The sequence below is a fragment of the Pieris napi genome, chromosome 9 (assembly GCF_905475465.1).
Source record: "Pieris napi chromosome 9, ilPieNapi1.2, whole genome shotgun sequence".
NCBI classification, from domain to species: domain Eukaryota; kingdom Metazoa; phylum Arthropoda; class Insecta; order Lepidoptera; family Pieridae; genus Pieris; species Pieris napi.
The window spans coordinates 6,223,137-6,244,482 of NC_062242.1; the positions used below are offsets into that span (position 1 = coordinate 6,223,137).

At 35.7% G+C, this 21,346-nt stretch overlaps 1 protein-coding gene across 2 annotated transcripts in view; it reads right to left on the reverse strand.

Moving 5' to 3' along the window:
• Window positions 1-21,346, reverse strand: part of LOC125052345 (ATP-binding cassette subfamily G member 4) — a 37,723-nt gene that overhangs the window by 3,146 nt on the left and 13,231 nt on the right. For both annotated transcript variants that reach the window (XM_047653134.1, XM_047653132.1), the window contains exons 2-10: window positions 12,233-12,403; window positions 10,983-11,119; window positions 9,768-9,913; window positions 5,266-5,504; window positions 4,450-4,700; window positions 3,495-3,663; window positions 2,764-2,864; window positions 2,144-2,299; window positions 365-570 (exon numbers count right to left, since the gene is read on the reverse strand). In XM_047653134.1, the coding sequence (XP_047509090.1) occupies window positions 365-570; window positions 2,144-2,299; window positions 2,764-2,864; window positions 3,495-3,663; window positions 4,450-4,700; window positions 5,266-5,504; window positions 9,768-9,913; window positions 10,983-11,119; window positions 12,233-12,403 (1,576 nt within the window). The remainder of the gene's footprint in view (window positions 1-364; window positions 571-2,143; window positions 2,300-2,763; window positions 2,865-3,494; window positions 3,664-4,449; window positions 4,701-5,265; window positions 5,505-9,767; window positions 9,914-10,982; window positions 11,120-12,232; window positions 12,404-21,346) is intronic.

Consider the following 21,346-nt stretch of genomic DNA (forward strand, 5'->3'; position numbering starts at 1 on the left):
CGACGAATACAGCAGTTAGATTTTATCGGCAGTTATATTTTAGATTTTATTGTGTATCCACATCTTAAATTAAGTTCTTGAGTTGGTAATGAAGTGTAATAGAAATTATGCTACCTTGTTATTGTAACATTTGCTATGTAATATTTTTTTATTTTATTAAGAGGGATGTACTGTGTCTACATGATTAATGTAAATGCATCAATGTTTTAAGATAGATCAGTATTGTACCAACACTCATATTAAATAGTCGTGTCCTAAAGAACATCGTTTCATTACAATACTGAGTACCTTATAAGGACATACTAATACCAAATAAGGTTTACAACTAAAAGAATTGACAACAATATATACCAATAACACTTACTTATAATGACAGTATTCAGCCTCATCACAGGCTAGAGTCTGTCTGTTGAGGCCGTAAATGGCGCTAATGTAGCCCTCGAGGCCGTATCGTAAGTAGGACACGTAGGATCCCCAGTAAAGGTATGGCGGAAGGTCACGTAAAGTCACTCCAAAGCCAGCGAACATCATCATTGGTACAGAGAGAGTTGGTCCAAGGAAGGTTCCGTTCTGAAAATATATATTTAACTGTCATTGTGCGTAATTTAACTTTAAATGAGCATCGTCGATTTGATTGATTGTAACAGTGTCACGTGACGTGTGAAAAAACAATTATTATTATTTTTAACTATTATGATATTTATTTATTTATTAGTAATCTTACAGCTAACATACATATTATAAAACAATATACAAAGCCAAAACAGATTACATAGATAAACAATATATATGAAACAAAAAATTATTATTATACCATTTATAATTTTTGACATATTTTTAAACTAGATAGAGATTACTTTAAATAACAGTTTATTACTGTCAAGCCTGTGGATTGATAAAATTATGGTATTTCTATTTTGCAACAACATTATTTAAACACACCGTATTACTTTTTAAATATATATTTGTTTTTATCAGCTCAGATACAAGTCATACACAAATACTAATTTTGTAAAAACACAAATATTTAAACTCCTGGTTTAAAATTCTATTAATTATATATGTGTTGGGTACAATTGATAAATTATTTATTTCGTATAAAGAGCCAATTGACTTTATGATGTGCCTCGATACTAGTATCGATAAAATATATAGTAATAATAATTATTGCATAAATCTCTAAGGCGGCCCCTAGACGATCAATTATATTGCACAATATTGAAAATTGTGCTAAGGGTGAACCCCAATGGTTTGTTGGTGTTCTGTACCTATACATCACTGCATAGTATAAAACAAAGTCGCTTTCTCTGTCCCTATGTATGCTAAAATCATTAAAATTACGGAACGGATTTTGATGCGGTTTTTTTTTAATAAATAGAGTGATTGAAGAGGAAGGTTTATATGTATAATAGCATCCATTAAATAGTGGATAGTGGTTTCTAATGTGATGTCGTAAATAATTACATTTTTTTCCGCTTACATTGCAAACGCAGGCTGAACCCTACGAGGTTTATCAAAATAAAGTACTAAGTATTGTACACATTGAAAAGGTCTACAGAAAACTCCACGATGGTATAAGTCTATCTCTTTTGGATATCCCACGATAATTTTTCTTTTAAAACGTTCACAGTTTTTCTGTAGTGTATTTAGTATCAGCATTGCACCCGTGCGAAGCAGGGGCGTGTCGCTAGTTGTTTATAATGTATAGTAAATTTAAAAAACCTATCAACTGAAAAATAAATTACGATTTATTTACCTAAAACGCGTGGTTAACTCAAAACTATTAACCCAATATGCGATAAACTAAAATAATCCTTAGAATATTCCTGATAGACATTAAGCAACTATTGTGTATTATGAAATTTGTGAACAGACATAACAAAAAACAAACGTGGTAAATGGATCATCATAATCATAATTATCACGTCAACAGGTCCGACAAGAACCCTTTTAAAGCCGCTTAGCTAAAGTAATAATGACATTCTGATTAAAAACTAATAAACTTAGCAATACCTTAGGGAAAACAGAAACTTACTTCAAAAATGTATTGGATTTTGACATATGGGATCTAGGGGTGAAATTCAAGACTATTCGTATCTGAATTTCACCCCTAGATTGTGATAAAATAAGAAATAGTACTTACAACAACATTAAACACGGCGCCCACCATCAGACCGAAACTCTGTGCTACTAGAACTGTGAGTAGAGATATTGTGAAGAACATCGCGAATCGTGTTATTTCCAGTGGCTGGGACGACATAATGTACACGATCACGCTGAATATTGCGCATGAAAATATCTGGAAATATATGACGTGAAATTAATTTTCAATAAATTTATTTACTAAAATCTTGGCTAATAATCATAATAATACTTCTTGGCAGTTGAGCAAATTTGTCAATTAAATATATACTTCTATTTTGTTAAAATATTCATTTCACTGTTCGTTCTTTCAATATGAAAGAACCTTCCCCGTTTTCATACATTAAAACAGTGGCGCTACAAACTTTAAGGTCTGATTTTGTATCTGATTCGTGGTCACTTGTTTTTTCTAAAAAAATGATAAGCCTTCTGTGCCTGACTTATGCCGTCGACTTTTTGGGTCTGGCACTCCTCATGTTGTTTTCCTTCCCCGTACGAGCGATGTTAAATGCGCAAATAGACAAAATGTCCTATAGTGATGAAAAATATACTACTAGGGCAAAAGTCCTCCAAAAAAAGGAGAGAAGAATCCCAGCTAAAAAAATAGCAAAATCTACTTACCGATATTGGCAAATCCACGATGGTCACAGATACGTAATAGGACCCCAAAGAATACCATCTATTAAAATGCTCCTTGAGTAAGATAGACATCTCTGATGGGACTGGAAATGGCGGAAACACATATATTATTACGGTTTCCTAGGTAATTCATAAATAACCAAAACGTTATTTAGAATTTTTCTCTCTATTTAATTAAACTCTGCGCAGATAATTTTTATTTGTGGGAAATAACAATAATTGCTATAAGTTTGTTAAAGGCGCGAAATCTAGTTTATGTAAAAAGTACAAAATTAAAACAATAAATTGAAGTGAATGTACTGTTTTATTTTACATAAAATCCTTTATGCTTGTGGTAGTAATCGTTAAAAACAAAGCAAGAAACCAAAATGAATAGAAAAATAAAATAATAAAAAACTTTAGAGGTGTCAAGGGACACCCGGATGGAACGAAATTCCTTTCGATTAATTTATATGTTAATTGGTATCATAACAGTATGATAGATTAGAGAAAAAAAAAGCCAACATCACGAGGTGTTCTCAGGCGGTCACCCATCCAAGTACTGACCTCGCCCGACGTCGCTTAACTTCGGTGATCGGACGAGAACCGGTGTATTACAATAGCAAATAGCAAAAAAGTGTCGTGACAACTTTTCGTAAGAATTTTTTCCGTCTAGCCCCCTTTCACAACGCGCGATAAGGAACTTCGTTCCAAAAATATCTACAGCAACTTACACGTCAGTATCGTAAGCATCATTGGTGACATCATATGATGCATTAAAATAGCGAAGAGCAGATTGTAGTTATCCAGAACTCGAGAGCCCTCATTGCCAGCGTTGATGAAGAGCGTCCCCAACATGATACCCACCACTATGTTGACCATAATACGTAAGTGGGTCATAGTCTGTAAAACATTTTCCATCAATTAATTCAATTTCCGTAAGACCTATGCTGGCCATTATTTAAGAACAGTTTTGGGAAGGTGCAGATTAAAAAAGATAAATTACCAGTAAAGCGGACACGATAATGTGTCTCTCCTTAATTTCACAGTATTAACTGTAGAGAAAACCGTTTTGATTTTTCGTTCGTTCGATAGTGATAACTCAAAACATTTGTGTATTAAATTAAAAATTAGGACTTTGGTATATTAAATTATTTAGTAAAAAAGGTTTGCCAACGGGCTTTACATTGTAAGCTTACATACACACAAAAATAACAAACTATTTGTACACTTTTTAATAGACAAACACAGAATGCTTTACACATACTTAACTATTGCTAACATAATTCTTACAAACTATATGTGATTTAAAAAGCGAGAAATATTCGTATAAATGATAACATATCGCAAGATTTTGGGAGGTTTCATGTTCAGGGGAAAAATTATTAGTTGACGAATTGAAATTGAAAAATTAGTAGTAGTGGAAATCGAGGGATCCTAAGTTTATTTTTGTGAGCAAATCTGACTTTGAAGGAATGACGATGTAGCTTTTGATAACTTTATATGGTTTTACTTATGTTAACATGGTTAAGTTAATATGGTTTTAATAACTTACTTAAGTTTTGAAGATAAACTTCTATAAATCCTAGGTATATTCTGACAGTGTCATGATCAAAGATACATTTTAATATCAAACTCAAAAGAAACTAGTTTAAACCATACAAGAGATGTAAAACGCCTGTTACTTACAGCATCTCGCTTCGCCTTCAAGAACCCTCGCCGAATAAGTACAGATCTTTGATTCGCCTGTGACGTTTCTTCTGAACCTGAGCTTTCATCTATTTCCTTCATAGCGCTTAATGGATATAGTTTTCTTAGAGACTCCATTGTTGGTAGAGACTCATGATCATCAAACCAGTTATGGGCTTTGCCATTATCTATCTTTTTTGTGAGAAGTTCTAATTTATCCTCGCCGTACTCTCCGGATGCAATTTCAATTACTGTAATATAAAATAACGGTAGATTAGCTGATGGAAAGGTTCAATAAGAAATTTTTATTTTAAATGTGTCCCTTAGCAAAAATACTCGACAAGATGTTTTAGGCTAAAATAGGCAGTAGTGACTCAAGTCGCTACTGCTCAACGCATATTGTGCGATGACCCTGTTGTAGGTTCGAACACTGCCTGTGCACCAAAGGATTTTCTATGTGCGCATTTAACTCGCTCGTACGGCAAATAAACACACGCACATGCACACATGCATGCATAAAAGCACACGTGAGGAAACCGGTTTGCCTTAGACCCACAAAGTCGACGGCGTATGTCAGGCACAGAAAGCTCCTCCAAGAAATGCATTTAGCCAAAACTATTTAGGCTCATTTTTCACATAATTAATGGGTAATTCCATGTATTTGAGTCAATGATTTATTTATATGTGATCAACACACATTTCATGAAGCACTCAAAACTTTGACTTATGTAAATATTTCAATCAATTCGCGTGTATTCATTAAAGAAGTGTTATTTAAATACACGTAAATTTTAATACAATTGTGTAAATATATACCATAATCGGCTGGGTTGTGATAAATTGGGCAAGGTATTCCAGCTTCTTCGACATACGGTACAAGATTCTTAGTGGTACCCTGGTACAGACATTGACCCGATGCCAAGACATACACGGCATCAAAAACAGCGAACAGTGAAGCCGATGGTTGATGCACTGTGCATACTATGGTCCTGCCTTGGTGTGCAAGGCTTTGGCATAGTTGCACCACTTGCGTGCAGGATGAACTGTCTAGACCCCTGAAATATAGGTTTATTTTTATTCATAACAGTGCCTTGTGGTTTCCTAAGTCTTTGTAGCTACAACCTGCGTAAGACGTTATGAACTATGTACACAATAGGATGCAATAATTTTTAATTTCAAATCAGTACTTTCTAGAATTAGCGCTTTTAATTGAAATACTTTCTTTTTATAATACTAAGTTAACATGTTATAAAAAAATCTTCAATTAAATATTTTCGGTATTTTCGTCGACACGTATAAATCGTGCAGATTCTGATAGATTTGTGAGGTCTAAGGTTTTTTTTTTTTTTTTTTTTTATAGAACGGGGGGCAAACGGGCAGGAGGCTCACCTGATGGTTAAGTGATACCGCCGCCCATGGACACTCTCAATGCCAGAGGGCTCGCGAGTGCGTTGCCGGCCTTTTAAGAATAGGTACGCTCTTTTCTTGAAGGACCCTAAGTCGAATTGGTTCGGAAATACTTCAGTGGGCAGCTGGTTCCACATAGTGGTTGTGCGCGGCAAAAACTGCCTTGAAAAACGCTCAGTTGTGGAACGGCGGACGTCGAGGTGATACGGGTGGAATTTCGTATTCTGTCTCGACGTCCGATGATGAAATTCAGCTGCAGGTATTAATCCAAACAACTCCTCTGAATACTCTCCATGGTAAATGCGGTAGAAGATGCAGAGTGACCCCACATCTCTACGCAACGCCAAAGGATCAAGCCGCTCGGAGAGGGATTGGTCGTCGACGATTCGAACCGCTCTGCGTTGTATACGGTCAAGTGGAAGGAGCTGGTACTGGGGAGCCCCCGCCCAGAGGTGAGAGCAGTACTCCATGTGGGGCCGAATTTGCGCTTTATATAGTTGCATGCGGTGGCCCGGAGTGAAGTACCGCCTCGCCTTGCTGAGCACACCAAGCTTTTTGGAGGCTAATTTAGCCTTTCCCTCCAAGTGACCGCGAAACTGAACGTCGTTCGATATGTCAACGCCAAGTATTCCAATGCTGGCTGTGGCTTTAAGAAGAGTGTTTTCGAAAAGAGGAGTAGCGACAAAGGGTGTTTTTTTAGCGGAAAACGCGCAAACTTGTGTCTTCTTGGGGTTAAATTGGACTAGGTTTTGTCTGCCCCAGTCTGAGACTCCACGTAGTAGAGTTTCGACTTCAGACACAAGTTTGTTCCGGTACTCATCAACAACTGCCCGAGAAATACCTGCCCGGCCAGTGTAAAGAATATCCCCAGTGCTGTCATCCGCATAGCAGTGAATGTTGCTAAGTTGCAACATATCATTGATATGCAGAAGAAATAGGGTCGGGGATAGAACACAGCCTTGTGGGACCCCAGCGTTCACGGGTTTAAGGTCGGAACATGCTCCGTCGATGACGACCTTGATGCTCCGATCGGCCAGAAAGCTGGAGATCCAATCGCATAATTTCTCGGGAAGCCCATAGGCTGGAAGCTTCGAGAGCAGTGCTCTGTGCCACACCCGATCGAAGGCTTTCGCTATGTCCAAACTTACCGCCAGCGCCTCCCCCTTGGACTCAATTGCCTCTGCCCACCTATGGGTAAGGTATACAAGGAGGTCACCAGCTGAGCGACCACGACGAAAGCCGTACTGAGAATCGCTAATCAACTGGTGGCCTTCTAGATAACTCAAGAGCTGGCAATTAATAATGGTTTCCATTATTTTGGAGAACAAGGAGGTTATAGCTATTGGGCGATAGTTGGACGGATCAGAGCGATCGCCTTTTTTTGGGATCGGATGTATCGAAGCGGTCTTCCAGCACTTCGGGACAGTGCCGAGCGAGTACAGGTACCGGAAAAGGCGCGTTAAGACCGGAGCCAACTCAGGAGCACAAGTACGCAGCACAATTGGGGGGATACCATCCGGCCCGCTCGACCTATGAATGTCCAAGGAAGAAAGTGCTTTGCGGACAGCACGTTGCCGGAATGTGATTTCCGGCATCGAGGAATCTCACCGCGAAATGGTCGGTGGTGATCTCCCTCGGTCATCCAAAGTCGAGTTGGACGCGAAGAGACAGCCCAAAAGGTCGGCCTTCTCCTTCGCAGTGTGGGCCAGAGAGTCATCCTCCCTGTGCAGTGGCGGAATGGAGGGCTGACAAAAATTCCCCTGGACAGCTTTGGCGAGAGACCAGAAGGCTCGAGTCCCTGAAGGGAGTTGGGCCAATCTCTCGCCAAATCTGGCAATGTGCTCTGACTTTGCCTTAGTGATTTCCCGTTTGAAGGACCTGGAGGCTGAGTTATATGCTGTTTTAAGTTCGCTGGTATTGGCATCACGAGATTTCGCCGCTTCCGCCCATGCCTTAAAGCATTCTCGCTTTCGACGCGAGGCCGCCTTGCAAGAACGTTTAAACCAGGGCTGAGACTTGCCACCGATCGGCACCGCAGAAAATGGAATAAAGAGTTCCATGCCCTGCAGAACCACTTCGGCGACAGAGGCGGCGACGGAATCTGGAGCTTCCGGCGAAAAGCACATAGGCCCCCAAGGGTAGGACGCAAAGAAAGACCGCATCCCGTCCCAATCTGCTGACTTATAGTGCCAAATACGGCGACAACCCATAAAGCGGGGCCGTGAAGGGCGCGTAGATGGCACAGTACTCCGGACCACACAATGATCTGATGAACCCAATGGCGGGTCAACAGAGACTTGATAGTTCTCCGGATGTGAAGTCAGCAGAAGGTCCAACAAAGGGGTTTATGACCATCCACATCTGGTATTCGCGTAATCGCAGGGACCATTTGTGTCAGGTCGTAGGCTAAAGCAAAGTCGTGAAAGGATCTTCCCGCGTGATCGGTAGTTTCAGAGCCGAGCCAATCGGCATGGTCGGCGTTAAAATCGCCAAGTATCACGATTTCAGCGGTAGGAACCCTTTCGAGCAGGGAATCTGTAGCCATTTGGATGTGCTCAATGAGTCGGTCAGTTTCGGTATTTCCGCTATGGGACCTATACAGGCATGCGTAGAATCGCGGATGGTCATCGCAGTCTACGCGCAGCCAGAGGTTAGATAGGTCCCTTCCTTCAAGCGTCCCGAGGCGACGAGAACAGATATCCTCTCTGACGTACACGCAAACTCCCGCCCGCGGCACAAATGAATGTTCCAATTTGTACCCCGGGTAGGAGAGGTAGGAAGTATCAGCCGGGGAGGAAATCTGAGTCTCGGTAAGAAAGAGCAAGGCCGGCTTCGCAGTCTCTAAATGGTAGTGGACTGCGTTGATATTGGTATTGAGCCCCCTAACATTTGTGAAGTCCACGGCGAGTGTGGACGGGGGTGCCTTTCTAGGATTGCTCCGTTTGCCCCGAGAACGATTAATGTTATTTTTACCGAGCGCAGAATTGCCCCCCCCAGAATACGAAGGGCAGCCTGTGCGTCCACCACCGGGCGCAGAGTGTCCCGGTGTTGGACGCCCAGAGGGGGATTCTCCACCGCGAGCGCGTGTGGTACCCCCCTGGGGTAGATTCTGTTTTTTTTTCTGCACCTTCATATTTCTTGTAGAGGAAGGGGGGGGGAATGGGCTCCGGGAGTCTCTCACCGCACGAAACGCGAGTACAATAAGGCAAACTTATTGCATCACTTCACGCCGGTTTTCTGAGAGACAGTGGTACTGCCCCGGTCGTGCCTGCCCATTTGGCTGAAGCCCGAAGGCAACAGCATGGCACTCCCACTAGGAAGGGGTTGACTGATTGCGCTGATGAAATAACCTCTGTCACAGGTTATTTCACCAGTGGGCGATGGGGTCGTCACGTCCCGACGCCAAAATAAATAAAGGTCATATTAATGTCCGCCGAGAGGACAGAGATATCGTTCTCGTCATTTATGGGAAGTTTTTTTAATATATACATTATGCATACATTTACAAATACATATATCACAAAAACAAGTGCGTTTACTCTTCATGCCTGGTGGCATAATAAAATTAATATATAAAGTACAAAAACACGAAATACATTACTTTGCTTGATAAGTAATTCAAACAGGAAATCATAAAAAAACTACGAATAAAAGATACTATGTTAGTTCTTGAATTTTGGTGGTAAACAGATTATAAACTATAATATGTCGGCTATATATTACTATAATCGTGCAATTATCAACTCCGAGTAAGACATCCCCAGCTGTGTAAAGTATTCTTCTTTCTATATGTGCAATTAAAACATATTTTTTTATAATTCTAAGAAGATAGGTCTCAGATAATCAGAATTAAATGTTGAAATTTTAGACTATTATTATTAAGAATTAAAATTCCTATTAAGAATACTTACGTTGTAGGCTCATCGAGGAACATGACTAGAGGGTTGTTTATGAGTTCTAGGGCAATTGAAAGACGTTTTCTTTGACCGCCGGAAAGCTGGGCACCTCTGGTATGCATGTGTTCATACAGACCGAGATTTGTAAGAATATCTTCTATCTAAAAAAAAAACAATTTACAAACACGTAAAAGCGTTTTCCTTTTAGATGAGTTTAGAATTATTCACCTGTTAATATTCCTTACTTATAAAACATACTAAGAACTTGCAATTTTAAAATCGCAATTTTTTTAACAAATTTTCTAAAAATCGTTGTAAAATGTGCGTACTTATACGAAAATATATGTCGTTATAAGTTTATTACATATATAATATGGTATTAAAGTTAACTAAGCTTCAAAATGCACCGTTTTCTCCTTACTATTTCTGTTATCTATCTTCTATCTATATATATAAAAAGAAAATGGTGTTCGTTTGAGGCTCTTTCACGCTTAAACCACTGATCGTATCGACATGAAACTACCACCATTCGATGCGAAATTTTTCCTAGATGGTTTATGGCTATTTATTTATTAAATTCCAACGCCTTTCCTTCATGTTTTTATTGCTGTTTTACTTTTATGAAAATTTATCCATACGGACTTCACCGCGGAAACATTCGGGGAGGCTTCCTAGAACCTCTAAACGTCAACATCTGTTAAAAACTCGATTTTCGAAATATTTCAATTTTCTTAGCGGGAAGTTAAAAAGAAGAATAATAAAAATATGAAAAAAAATAAAATAATGAAAATTAAAATTTATTTTAATTCGTCCAGCAAAGCGGGCGCGAAACGGCTAGTATTTTCATATGACAATCATGACAACTTATTCAGGCTCACCTTAAACTTACCCCGGAACAAAACGTAATGTTTTTTATTATACTCTAAATGAGGTTTAAGTGTTCAAGGTTCTATTTAGGTTTTTATTTTTTGGTTTTGTTCTTGTGTTTTTTCCTTGCATGTTTGTAATTTTTAAGTTGTAATATAATTAATTTACATATGTGTAGAACTTTACGTCCTATTTTCTTGTATTTTTTAAGCAAGCTTCAAAGTTTTAAAACAACATGCAGTTGTTATAGAACTTACAAAAAAATAAATAAACTGATTTAACAAAAGTTTCTATACAAAAAAGGCCTCAGTAGTCGTAAGATAGTCTTTTTTGTCGCAGATGTGAGAGAAATTACGTATTTACCACTTCTCCTTTTTCATATTTGTCTAGTTTAGTGGGCAGTTTGAGATCAGCAGCTAACGTCATATTTTCGCTGACTGTAAGTAATCCTTGCAATCGGTCGTCTTGCTGAATATAACATGACATTTTCTTGAAGCGCTCTGAAATAATTTAAGAAATATTTTAGCCTCTTTGCTAATTACATTCGATACTTGGGTTGGAATTCAGTACGTTTTTGATGTATAAAATTCATACTGAGATTGCATACGTGCAAGTATTCATTGCACAGTGAACACATAGTAAATGTTTAAAGTGAACAACCAGAGTTGAAACCCATGACCCTCTTTAGTAATTATTATTTTCATGTACAGCTTAGTTACATTTTCTCATTATTTTCAAGTTTATGTGTAAAAAACCAAAAAAATAAATTCAAATTGAAATTCAAAAATCATTTATTCACGTAGGTAACACAATGTACACTTGTGATTCGTCATTAAAGAAATACATATTAATGCTTCTAATTTTACATTTACTGCCAGTTCACAAATCAAGGGCGTAGAACGGAAGAGAAGAACTGGCAATAAACTCTCCGCCACTCTTTTTAATCGCCATGTTTTTTTTTTACACAACGTTTGTAAGGAGCTGCAACCATTACACCATGTTCCACATGACACCTTAAGTAATTAATAATAATAACATAAATTAAAAACAAAGACTGGTCCCCTATCAGCAGGAGGCATGGTGAAATAGGAGCACGCACTTACATTCTCGTGGGAACAACACGCAAACACATAGTCGAAATAATTAACATCACCGCATGCACGAATTCAAGTACGACCAGTCACCACAAGTAGCACCCGTTCACGAGTATGACGCATGGCCAGCCATCGGCCCCATCGGCCCCCAATAGGTTTTATATGTGTTTCTTCATATATTTAAATGACGATATATATTTATCAAATAGAACGATAGTTAAAATTATTAAGCAATAAAGCTAATAACAGCTTATAATTAATTAATTTTATTTATTGCCATAAACAAGTTACATAAAAAACATGTATTCCAGGTTCCTGATGTAGTGAGAACTACATTTCAGGATCCTGTAACACCCCAGTTACATGTATTGTGTAGCAATTTAGCGAATTTATATATCGTCATTGTTAAATGCTGAAAATGCTAAGCATTTGAATATTCTTCTATACAAAAGTAGTGCTAGAAAGGTGTAATTGAAAATACTTGAAGAATATTAATATACATAATTCATTATAACTTACTCATATTTCTATCCCTTCCATTAATAAATATAGAGCCACCAACTCCAGATATTCTGTATCCAGAGAGGACATCTAGTAATGTGGATTTTCCCGCGCCTGATGGCCCCATAATAGCAATTAACTGTTTAGGCCTAAGTCTTCCATTCACGCTGTGTAAAATTTCTTTTGTGCCTGAAAAAAAACAAAAAATACTGACTTGATATTATGTATTAATAATAAATCACTGTTTATTATCATATTTATTGCAACACATGAATTTCAGAATGGCGTAATAATGTGTTGAGCGTGACTGTTGTAATGTTAAATGGTGATAATTTACACATAATTGTAAAATAACTTTAGTCATTAAATATTATTTATTATAATTCACAATTATTGAGAGATATCTACGTATATACGTAATTATTATTTGTTAATTTACGATTTTGATACATTATGAACTGTTCGTAACGTCAAATATGGTGAGGTTTTTTATAATTCTACCTTCATAAAACCTCAGTCCTCAGAGTGCAAAGGGTTCCCAAAGAATAATTTTTCTATTATATATGGGTATAGGAGAGAGCAATACTATTTCCTATTTAGAAGGATTCTAAGTGGAATACAAAAAAACTTAGTTATACTAACTTATTATGACCATTAGAACAGATTTTATGGTGACCATAACATACAAATCTACTAGCTTTAGAACAAGTAAATACCTACAAAAGTTAATATTATATTCGTAATACATAGAGATTTCTTTAAAATACGTAAAATAAGTTTATATTTATTATGATTACAGTTATCAACGAATACTTATGTTCTATAAAAACATGCAAATTGTATGGCACAAACGTGATCAAATTGTGATTAATAGATGACAAGGCGACGGAAAAATTTGGAAGCTTTGGAGTCTTTGGACTAAAATGAATCAAATATCGAGCTTTTTTCAAGTTCTAAGACAAATAAAATGTCACGATTGAGATGAAAAAATGTGTTTTAACATCCACAGAAAATGTATAAAAAAACTATATTTTGAATAGAAGAAAAAAGTCTATGTTTTGTTCTGAATATGAATAGGACCAATATTAGCTGAGAACAATATTCATTGGACACGAGCAAGACGTCATAACGACCTTCTAAGATTTATTCGCATAACTCTTTAATCAAACAGGCTATCTGGCGGCATATTTCTAAGTAGAATTAGCTAGCTAGAAAATAATTCTTATATCACTTAAAGTAAAAAAACAAATGACTTCAATTCTTGGTAATATAGTATACATAGTTATGCACCGAGGTAGGTATACTCCCATTATAAGTCAATTGTCAACTAATTAACTGTTTACATTATGTTCAAAGTACAATACGATATCTCATTTAAGTTCAAATTCCACCGTCGGATGACAAATACGTTTGACCAGAATGTGCTAACAATAGTGTGTCATTTTAGAAAACCTTCTCAATAAAATTAAGAAATTGTAAATGTTTAAACGATTGCATAGTAACAATAACTTATCTCATACAATTAGTTTTAAAATTATTTAAAGGTTAGCAAAGGCTATATGTTTTGTAACGACCTAATTTGAAATTATTAGAAATAGTAAATTGGTATAGTTTTTTAAGCAATTGGTCCATTTTGGTGTATCGACGACATGTGCCAGACAAAAGGCTGATCACTTACTCGTTTATGAAATAAAAATGATCAAAGAAACGGATACAATCTGAAATCACATATAGGGTTGTAGCGCTACTGGATTATTATTATTAATAAAAAATGGTGTTGCGAAGTCTGTTGGACCTTTTGATAACATTTAAGAATTGACAACTTAAAAATATTCTCGTAGATTAAGAGTAGATAGTACGTATACTTTGTATTAAAAGTAGATAGGGTTTTGTGGTCATATTGTTTATTTAAAAAGGTTCTGAAATATAAAACGAGAACTACTTAAACAGATAAAAAACATTAAAGATCCTCAATTGCTAGAATAATTGAAGACAAACACGCGAATGACACCTTCAAGATTTAATGGCGACTAGTACAATTGTTTTGAAATACAATATATATATCTGGCACTTATCTATAGATTCAGCTTGTGTCAGCTTGACACAGCGTTTTCCTTAGGGTTTTTATGTCGAGACTAGGTAAACATGACATACGTAAAAAATACTGTAACAATAAAAACTAGTCTAATTTTTTTAAGTCTATATACAAAATATATATAAAATTACTTGATGAATACTAGTCCCAGCTGTGGGCACATGTAGAAACTGACGGTGTCTCCGGACGTACCCATCACATTGAGATTAAGGCAGAGGGCCAACTGCCGAATTGCCATCCTTGCAATGCAACAATCTTATTAAGTACATACCTAGCAAGCGCGAATTTTCGGCATAATCTGAGGTCGCTGTACACTGAATCAAGAAGATATAATATGTGAATATCTATATTATATGAATAATTTATTTTTATTACAATGTATCTATTAGAACAAAGCGTCATTTACGCAATATTATAGTATCGTTATGAGCGTGGGAGTATGTGTGTCAGACGATTATGGCTGTGGTAGTTTGATATAATAATAATTTGAAACCTTTTCGGTGACAAAAATTATTATATTACTAGCTAGCCTGGCGAACATCGTACCGCCTAACAGTTGATTTTTTTAAATACTTATTCTGCTATTCGGGACACCGGTCTAGCTAAAAGATAAAAAAAGAGAAAGATAAAATAAGATAATACATTAAGTCAAAAAATAAAAATTTCCCCTCCACTAACACTTGAACTTTATGATATGGTATTAAAGTTCAAATTGCCTTTAAATATTATTACGAATATTTTGTATGGGAATATAGAAAAGTGTTGTTTTTAGACTTTTTCACTCAATTTTTTTTAATTTTTCTCTCCGAACCATCCTCGTACTTCAAGGAATATTATAAAAAAAGAATCAGACAAATCGGTCAAGCCGTTTTCATGTTATGTCGTGACAACGGAAAACGGGTTTCATTTTTATATATGTATATAGATTACCACACAAAAACAAATCCAGTACTTCACTTGAAAAAATAAGTTCGAAATATAAAACTCGGATGTTCTCTGATCTTTAATAAGTAAAATTCATAAAACATAAAACATTGCGTACATTTTACTTTAAGCTACGATAAAAAATGTAAGTTTATTTAATTTATAATAAAATGTTTAAGCTGAAATAATAAATACGTTTGTACATCTGTAATATCATAAATTTCATGTTAAACTTAAAATTATCATTTAATGTTAATGTTCAACATTAACATTACAAACAACATAATTACTTAATTGTTTTTAAAATTATTATACCGTCTCTACGGATGTTATTCCAATGATTGAATGGGTAAATCATTAAACAAACAAAAAGCCTTGGATGAGACGGAATGTCGGAACACATTCGGCAGTGGCATCTACTTCCTTATATTAGATTGCTTGTACGCTTATCTCTAAATAATAAACTTATAATGTAAAGGCTTATAATACAAATAGTGGCATATAGAGCTTAAAAGTCGTGAAAATATCTGATCGTAATTTTACATTACTACTACATCTGTATAATATAAAAACTTTAGAGGTGTCAAGGGACACCCGGATGGAACGAAATTCCTTTCGATTAATTTATATGTTAATTGGTATCATAACAGTATGATAGATTTTCTCGACACCAATCTTACGACGAAAAAAAAGCCAACATCACATCCAAGTACTGACCTCGCCCGACGTTGCTTAACTTCGGTGATCGGACGAGAACCGGTGTATTACAATAGCAAATAGCAAAAAGTGTCGTGACAACTTTTCGTAAGAAGTTTTTCCGTCTAGCCCCCTTTCACAACGCGCGATAAGGAACTTCGTTCCAATAGAAGGGACAGGTAAAAGTATCCATTATCGACAACCATGCCTGGTGAATGTCATGAAAATGGATGAAGTGAGAGAGGCATACCTCTCATGACGTATCATAGAGGTCCAGACATATCAGTACCGTGGGAATCCGTGTACTCTGCTTACCTCTTCGGGAACAAGGCGTTAGTGTGTGAACTATTATTATCACTCGCTTACAAAAGAATAGATTTATTCTGAATAATTATTGTTAATAAAAAAAGTGCGTGCGTACAAAGTACACATGTCAGAAGTGACTTCTTTTGCAAACAAATTTTTTGCCTTGTTCATATTTATACAAATCTATTCCGATTTCCGAGACTTAAAGGGAGGGAAAAAGGAAAATATGTTAGAAATTTAATGAATTTAATTGTCATTAAAATATTAAAAGTGTCGAAAATTAAGACAAATAATATTTCTTCGATAGTAAAATCACGTGGCATTTTAATTTACAAATCGTCATATTTTGAGATTTCAATAAATTATTTTACATGAAATATACAATACTAATTTTTCATAAATTCTCTTTACGAAATTTTAATTTATAAATATAATTTCTATAAGGTAATTCGCCCTTCTCACTCTCACTCAATCGGTCTCAATCGCTCATCCCTTTTCTTCAACAAAAACGCTGCACAACTTCGTGACGTTCCGTAAAAATGTTACCCTCATGCGCCTTTTTCACTTCAATAATCCATAAGAGAGTGCGTGGCTATACTGTTCCTAAGTTGCTTCCATACACAGTTCTCTATCCAATCAAAGAATAGATTAGGGCACAGAAGATGGATGTTGCGTGTCATCATTTTTCAGTAAAAAAACAGAGTAAAATTATATGTATTGACGTCATAGTTCATGGTAAATGACATAGGTGTAAAATTCATAAAACATTTTATATGTTAATTAGCCTTGAGGAGTTTTATGGAAGTGGTATAAGGAAAAATTATCTAACGAACACAATCAACAACAATCTATGAATATGTGGTTTTAACGTTGTGTGTAGGGCTTATGATTCAAATATGTATGAGTCCCTTTTAAATCTTTTAATAGGTTATCGTTAAGAAGGGATAATTAATTAGATAAATCAGACGTTTAAAAATTCTTTGTAAAAAGAGAAATAGTAATTTCCTAGAGTAGTGTTTCTATATCTGTAACGAAGGCGATGCTTAAATACTTTTTACTGTGTAAACTTTTTAAAGTAATATACCAGAAACAATAAATAATGAGTAATTAAAACTATGACATCAAGACTCTTTTACCTAAAGGCATATCTTTTACCTAAAGGCATAACCCTAGCTAGGAAGTTTATTTAGGCCTATTCCTCCTCTCAGTTCGTAATACAATGAAAGTTTCGCAACCCATATAATATGACTATCAGCTGTTGTGACGTCACGCGTTCACTGACACTGATAAAGTTCGCGCTATTCTTGAGCGGGCGACGTCACAGACACGTGCCCAATTCTTTGTTATGGATCTGCGAGACATTTATTGTTTGGTTAAGGTTCTCTTACCATAAATGTAAGTTTGAATTCTAATAAAACATAGTGTAACTATTGTATGAATTAGTTTTACAACGTATAATATTAAAATTTATTACCTACAATTTTATAGGTATGATCTTCGTAATATAAGTATGATTGAAGTTCAGGGATGGTTTAAACGATGGGAAACATAAATATAAGTAAAGACATTCTATTAAATCCCTATTGCAGAAAGAATTGCTGTGTCAGTGTCTCGGTGTGGACTGCGGGCGCAGTGGAGAGCTGGAGTACTGAGGCACGCCAGCCCGTCATAACAATTAGTATGTAAAACATTAAATTAATGTAATTTTATAAAAAAAAATTTCTGAATGGAAGCCAAGTAGGCTTGCGATAAAATATATCGTGTAAATTTCAAAAATATGTTCTATATACATTTTCGTCATAAAATGAATTCAAAGTGTCAAAAATTGGCTATGTTTGAATTTATATAAAGCTCCGAACTCTTTGGTCTGTTTAAAAAAAAATTTACGTTCGATTTAGGAACTTGGATAATCTATAATAATTAAATAACATAAATTGTGACGTTTTAAATAATGAACCAGTTCTGGTTTATTATTCAAGATATAAGTCGGTCAAGAAAAAATACAGATTCAAAATAAAATGCGAGTTTGACATTTCAATATTCTATTACCGTTGAAACATCGCAAGGATGGAATCAAAGAGTGGAGAATTATTTGTGATCTGTGAAGGTTCATAAAATATAATATCATAAGATATATTAGACATTATAACTATGTTTACTTTTTTTCATTACCATTTACCATATCGTTTGGTAAATCTTAAGTATATTTTATTGTTTGTAAAGGGTTTTTCAACAAGAACTTTGTTTTCTAAAACAAAATAAAACAAAGAATTTAGAGGAAAATGAATAAAATTTTTATTGTATTACAAAGAGAAAAGTTTGGCAATTATGAATGAAAAATGATATCTGGCAAATGTCCACCACGACCACGCTGACAGATGTTGATTCTTTCATCAAAATTTTTAATCACTTTTTGGCAAAATGGAGGGTCTATTTCGTTAATGACATCACGGATTTTGAGTTTTAAGGCTGCAATCGATTCGATTGGCTCCGTATAGACTCTGTCTTTAACATAGCCCCACAAAAAATAATCCAGTGGTGTTAAATCACACGATCTGGCTGGCCACTTAACAGCTGAATTTCGCGAAATTATGCGCTCGGGAAATTTGGTTTGCAATAAATTGATCGTTTCATTGGCTGTGTGACATGTGGCACCTTCCTGTTGAAACCACATTTCAGTGATATCCATGTCATCAATAATAGGCCAAAATTTAGTGGTTAACATCTCGCGATACCGTGATCCATTGACTGTTACCGCATTTCCAGCCTCATCTTCGAAAAAAAACGGTCCAATCACGCCTCCAGACCACATAGTGCACCACACAGTAACACGTTGAGTATGCAAAGCCTTCTCAATAATTGCTTTAGGATTTTCAGAAGCCCAAATGCGACAATTTTGCTTGTTGACGTACCCTGACAAATGAAAATGGGCTTCGTCTGAAAAAATGATTTTTTCAGAAAAACCAGCAGGTTGTTCCTGAATGAACTGAGCGAATCTGCGGCGATTTGAATGGTCGATCAGCTTTAATTCCTGCACCAGTTGAATCTTGTAAGGCTTCAAAGCCAAATCCTTTCGCAAAATTCGCCATGTTGTGCTTTTGGATAACCCCAATTGTTGAGAACGTCGTGAAATTGACAAATTTTGATCTTCTTCAACACTGTGGCTCACGGCGGCGATGTTTTCTGTTGAACGACCCGGTCGAACACGTGTTGGTGTTGGCACATTTTGTACCGAGCCTGTCGACTCAAATTTCGCGACCAAAATTCTTAACAGCGGTCTCAGAAGGACGATTATGCTGGCCGAAAATATCACGAATTTTACGAAATGTAACTTTAACAGAACCACCATTTTTATAGTGGATTTGAATTATTTTAATGCGATTTTCGAGCGAAATTGAATTCATTGTAATAATTGCCAAAGCACCTGCTACGAATACCGCCAAAAACTAAATGTCAAAACTATCACGTTCTCGGTGTTGCCACAATTGAAAAACAAACTTCTTGTTGAAATACCCTTTATAACATTAATCAACCATTTGTAAATTATAGTTTACTACATAACCTTCACAACTCATCATTTCATTCATTCTTAGATTTATGATTGCACATCACTTCCATATCTTCACATTGTCTCTGGTTTCTTCGTTCTTCTTGTTTAATCTTTGTTTTAAACATTTTAAATCAATGCAGAAGTAGTGACTGTAAGTTATTGTTTACTTTTATTGTGAACAAAAATGACATTTTCATAATGTAAAACTATTTAATTATTTGTTTTTAAGGTATGTATTAAATTATTATTGTGTAAAGACGAAAAAACAAAACCACATCGTATGTTTTTATTACTCTTACTAGTTGATGTAGGACTCGACTTTAAAATTAGAACTATAAAATAAACTAACAATACAATTATAACTATATGAATGTAATCTAACAGATGAAGAGAGTGCCTTCGTCTGGCAATACTATCGGGGCGTAACTCTCAAGATTTAGTTAATTGCTATGAAACGAATGAATGCAATGTAACACAACGTCGGGATAATTTTGAATTCTATTTAATAATTTTCTCGATATCATATTCGTGTTTAAGGGAATACAAGAATACAAATATTTAATATCTTGTAATGCAAGCGGCCCGGGGTTCGGCCTACTAGAGATTCTTAGCTTTATTGTAGTCTTTAAATATCAAAATAAATGTTAACAATGACTACATTATTTCAGAATGCAAGAAATTTCTTTTTTACGCTCTAAGATAAATTTGAATAAAAAATCCAGTAAAAGGACTATGTTTTTCTGCTTCCGTGCTCTGTTAATACTGAACTATGATTTTTAGTTAAGACTAGAAAACTTCTAAAATTACGTTATCTCAGCCGTATAGTTCTTCCAATATCATTCTATCATCATCAGTCATTTTACGATTTGATAAATTGACATTCTGATAAACAATAAACTACAAGCTCCCTCCTTATCAGAATGCCAAATAATAAAATGACTGCTTCACGACTGACTTGAGCGCGACCGCCGCGGCCGCTGCGAAAACCGCTGTGAGAGTTCGAAAAGTGAGTTACAGAATCGCAAGGCTGATGTCAAAAACTGGATGATGTGGTACGACAATTCAATATTAAAGTTGCAGCATTGTCTTCAAAAGTAAGTACTTTACTAAAATGCACCCAACTGATGAATAATGTATAAATATGATAAACAATTTATTTATCTTTAGAGTAGCGAATAAACGATGTGCTACAACCGATAAGATTTCTAGTTCAATAGATCAAATATCAATAATTGCGGAGATATGACGCAAAAGTAATTAATCGGGTCGCATCCGGGATCTTTGATGCAACTAAATAACAAAACACGTCATTTATCATACAAATTATACTTCGCTGGTTTTTTTGAAATGAATGATTATCGTATTTATCCGCGGATCATAGGTAAGCAAACAACTTCAATGGCGATTACGATTTCAATATATCGAAATAATTTACGATATCGACTCTCAGGATGTTGAAAAATCTATATTAAAATTATGTTTCGCCACTAGATGGCGTCATTAGAGTTTCTGGATAATTGAAGTGACAAAATTAATTAACCGAGATCAAGTCGTATCCACC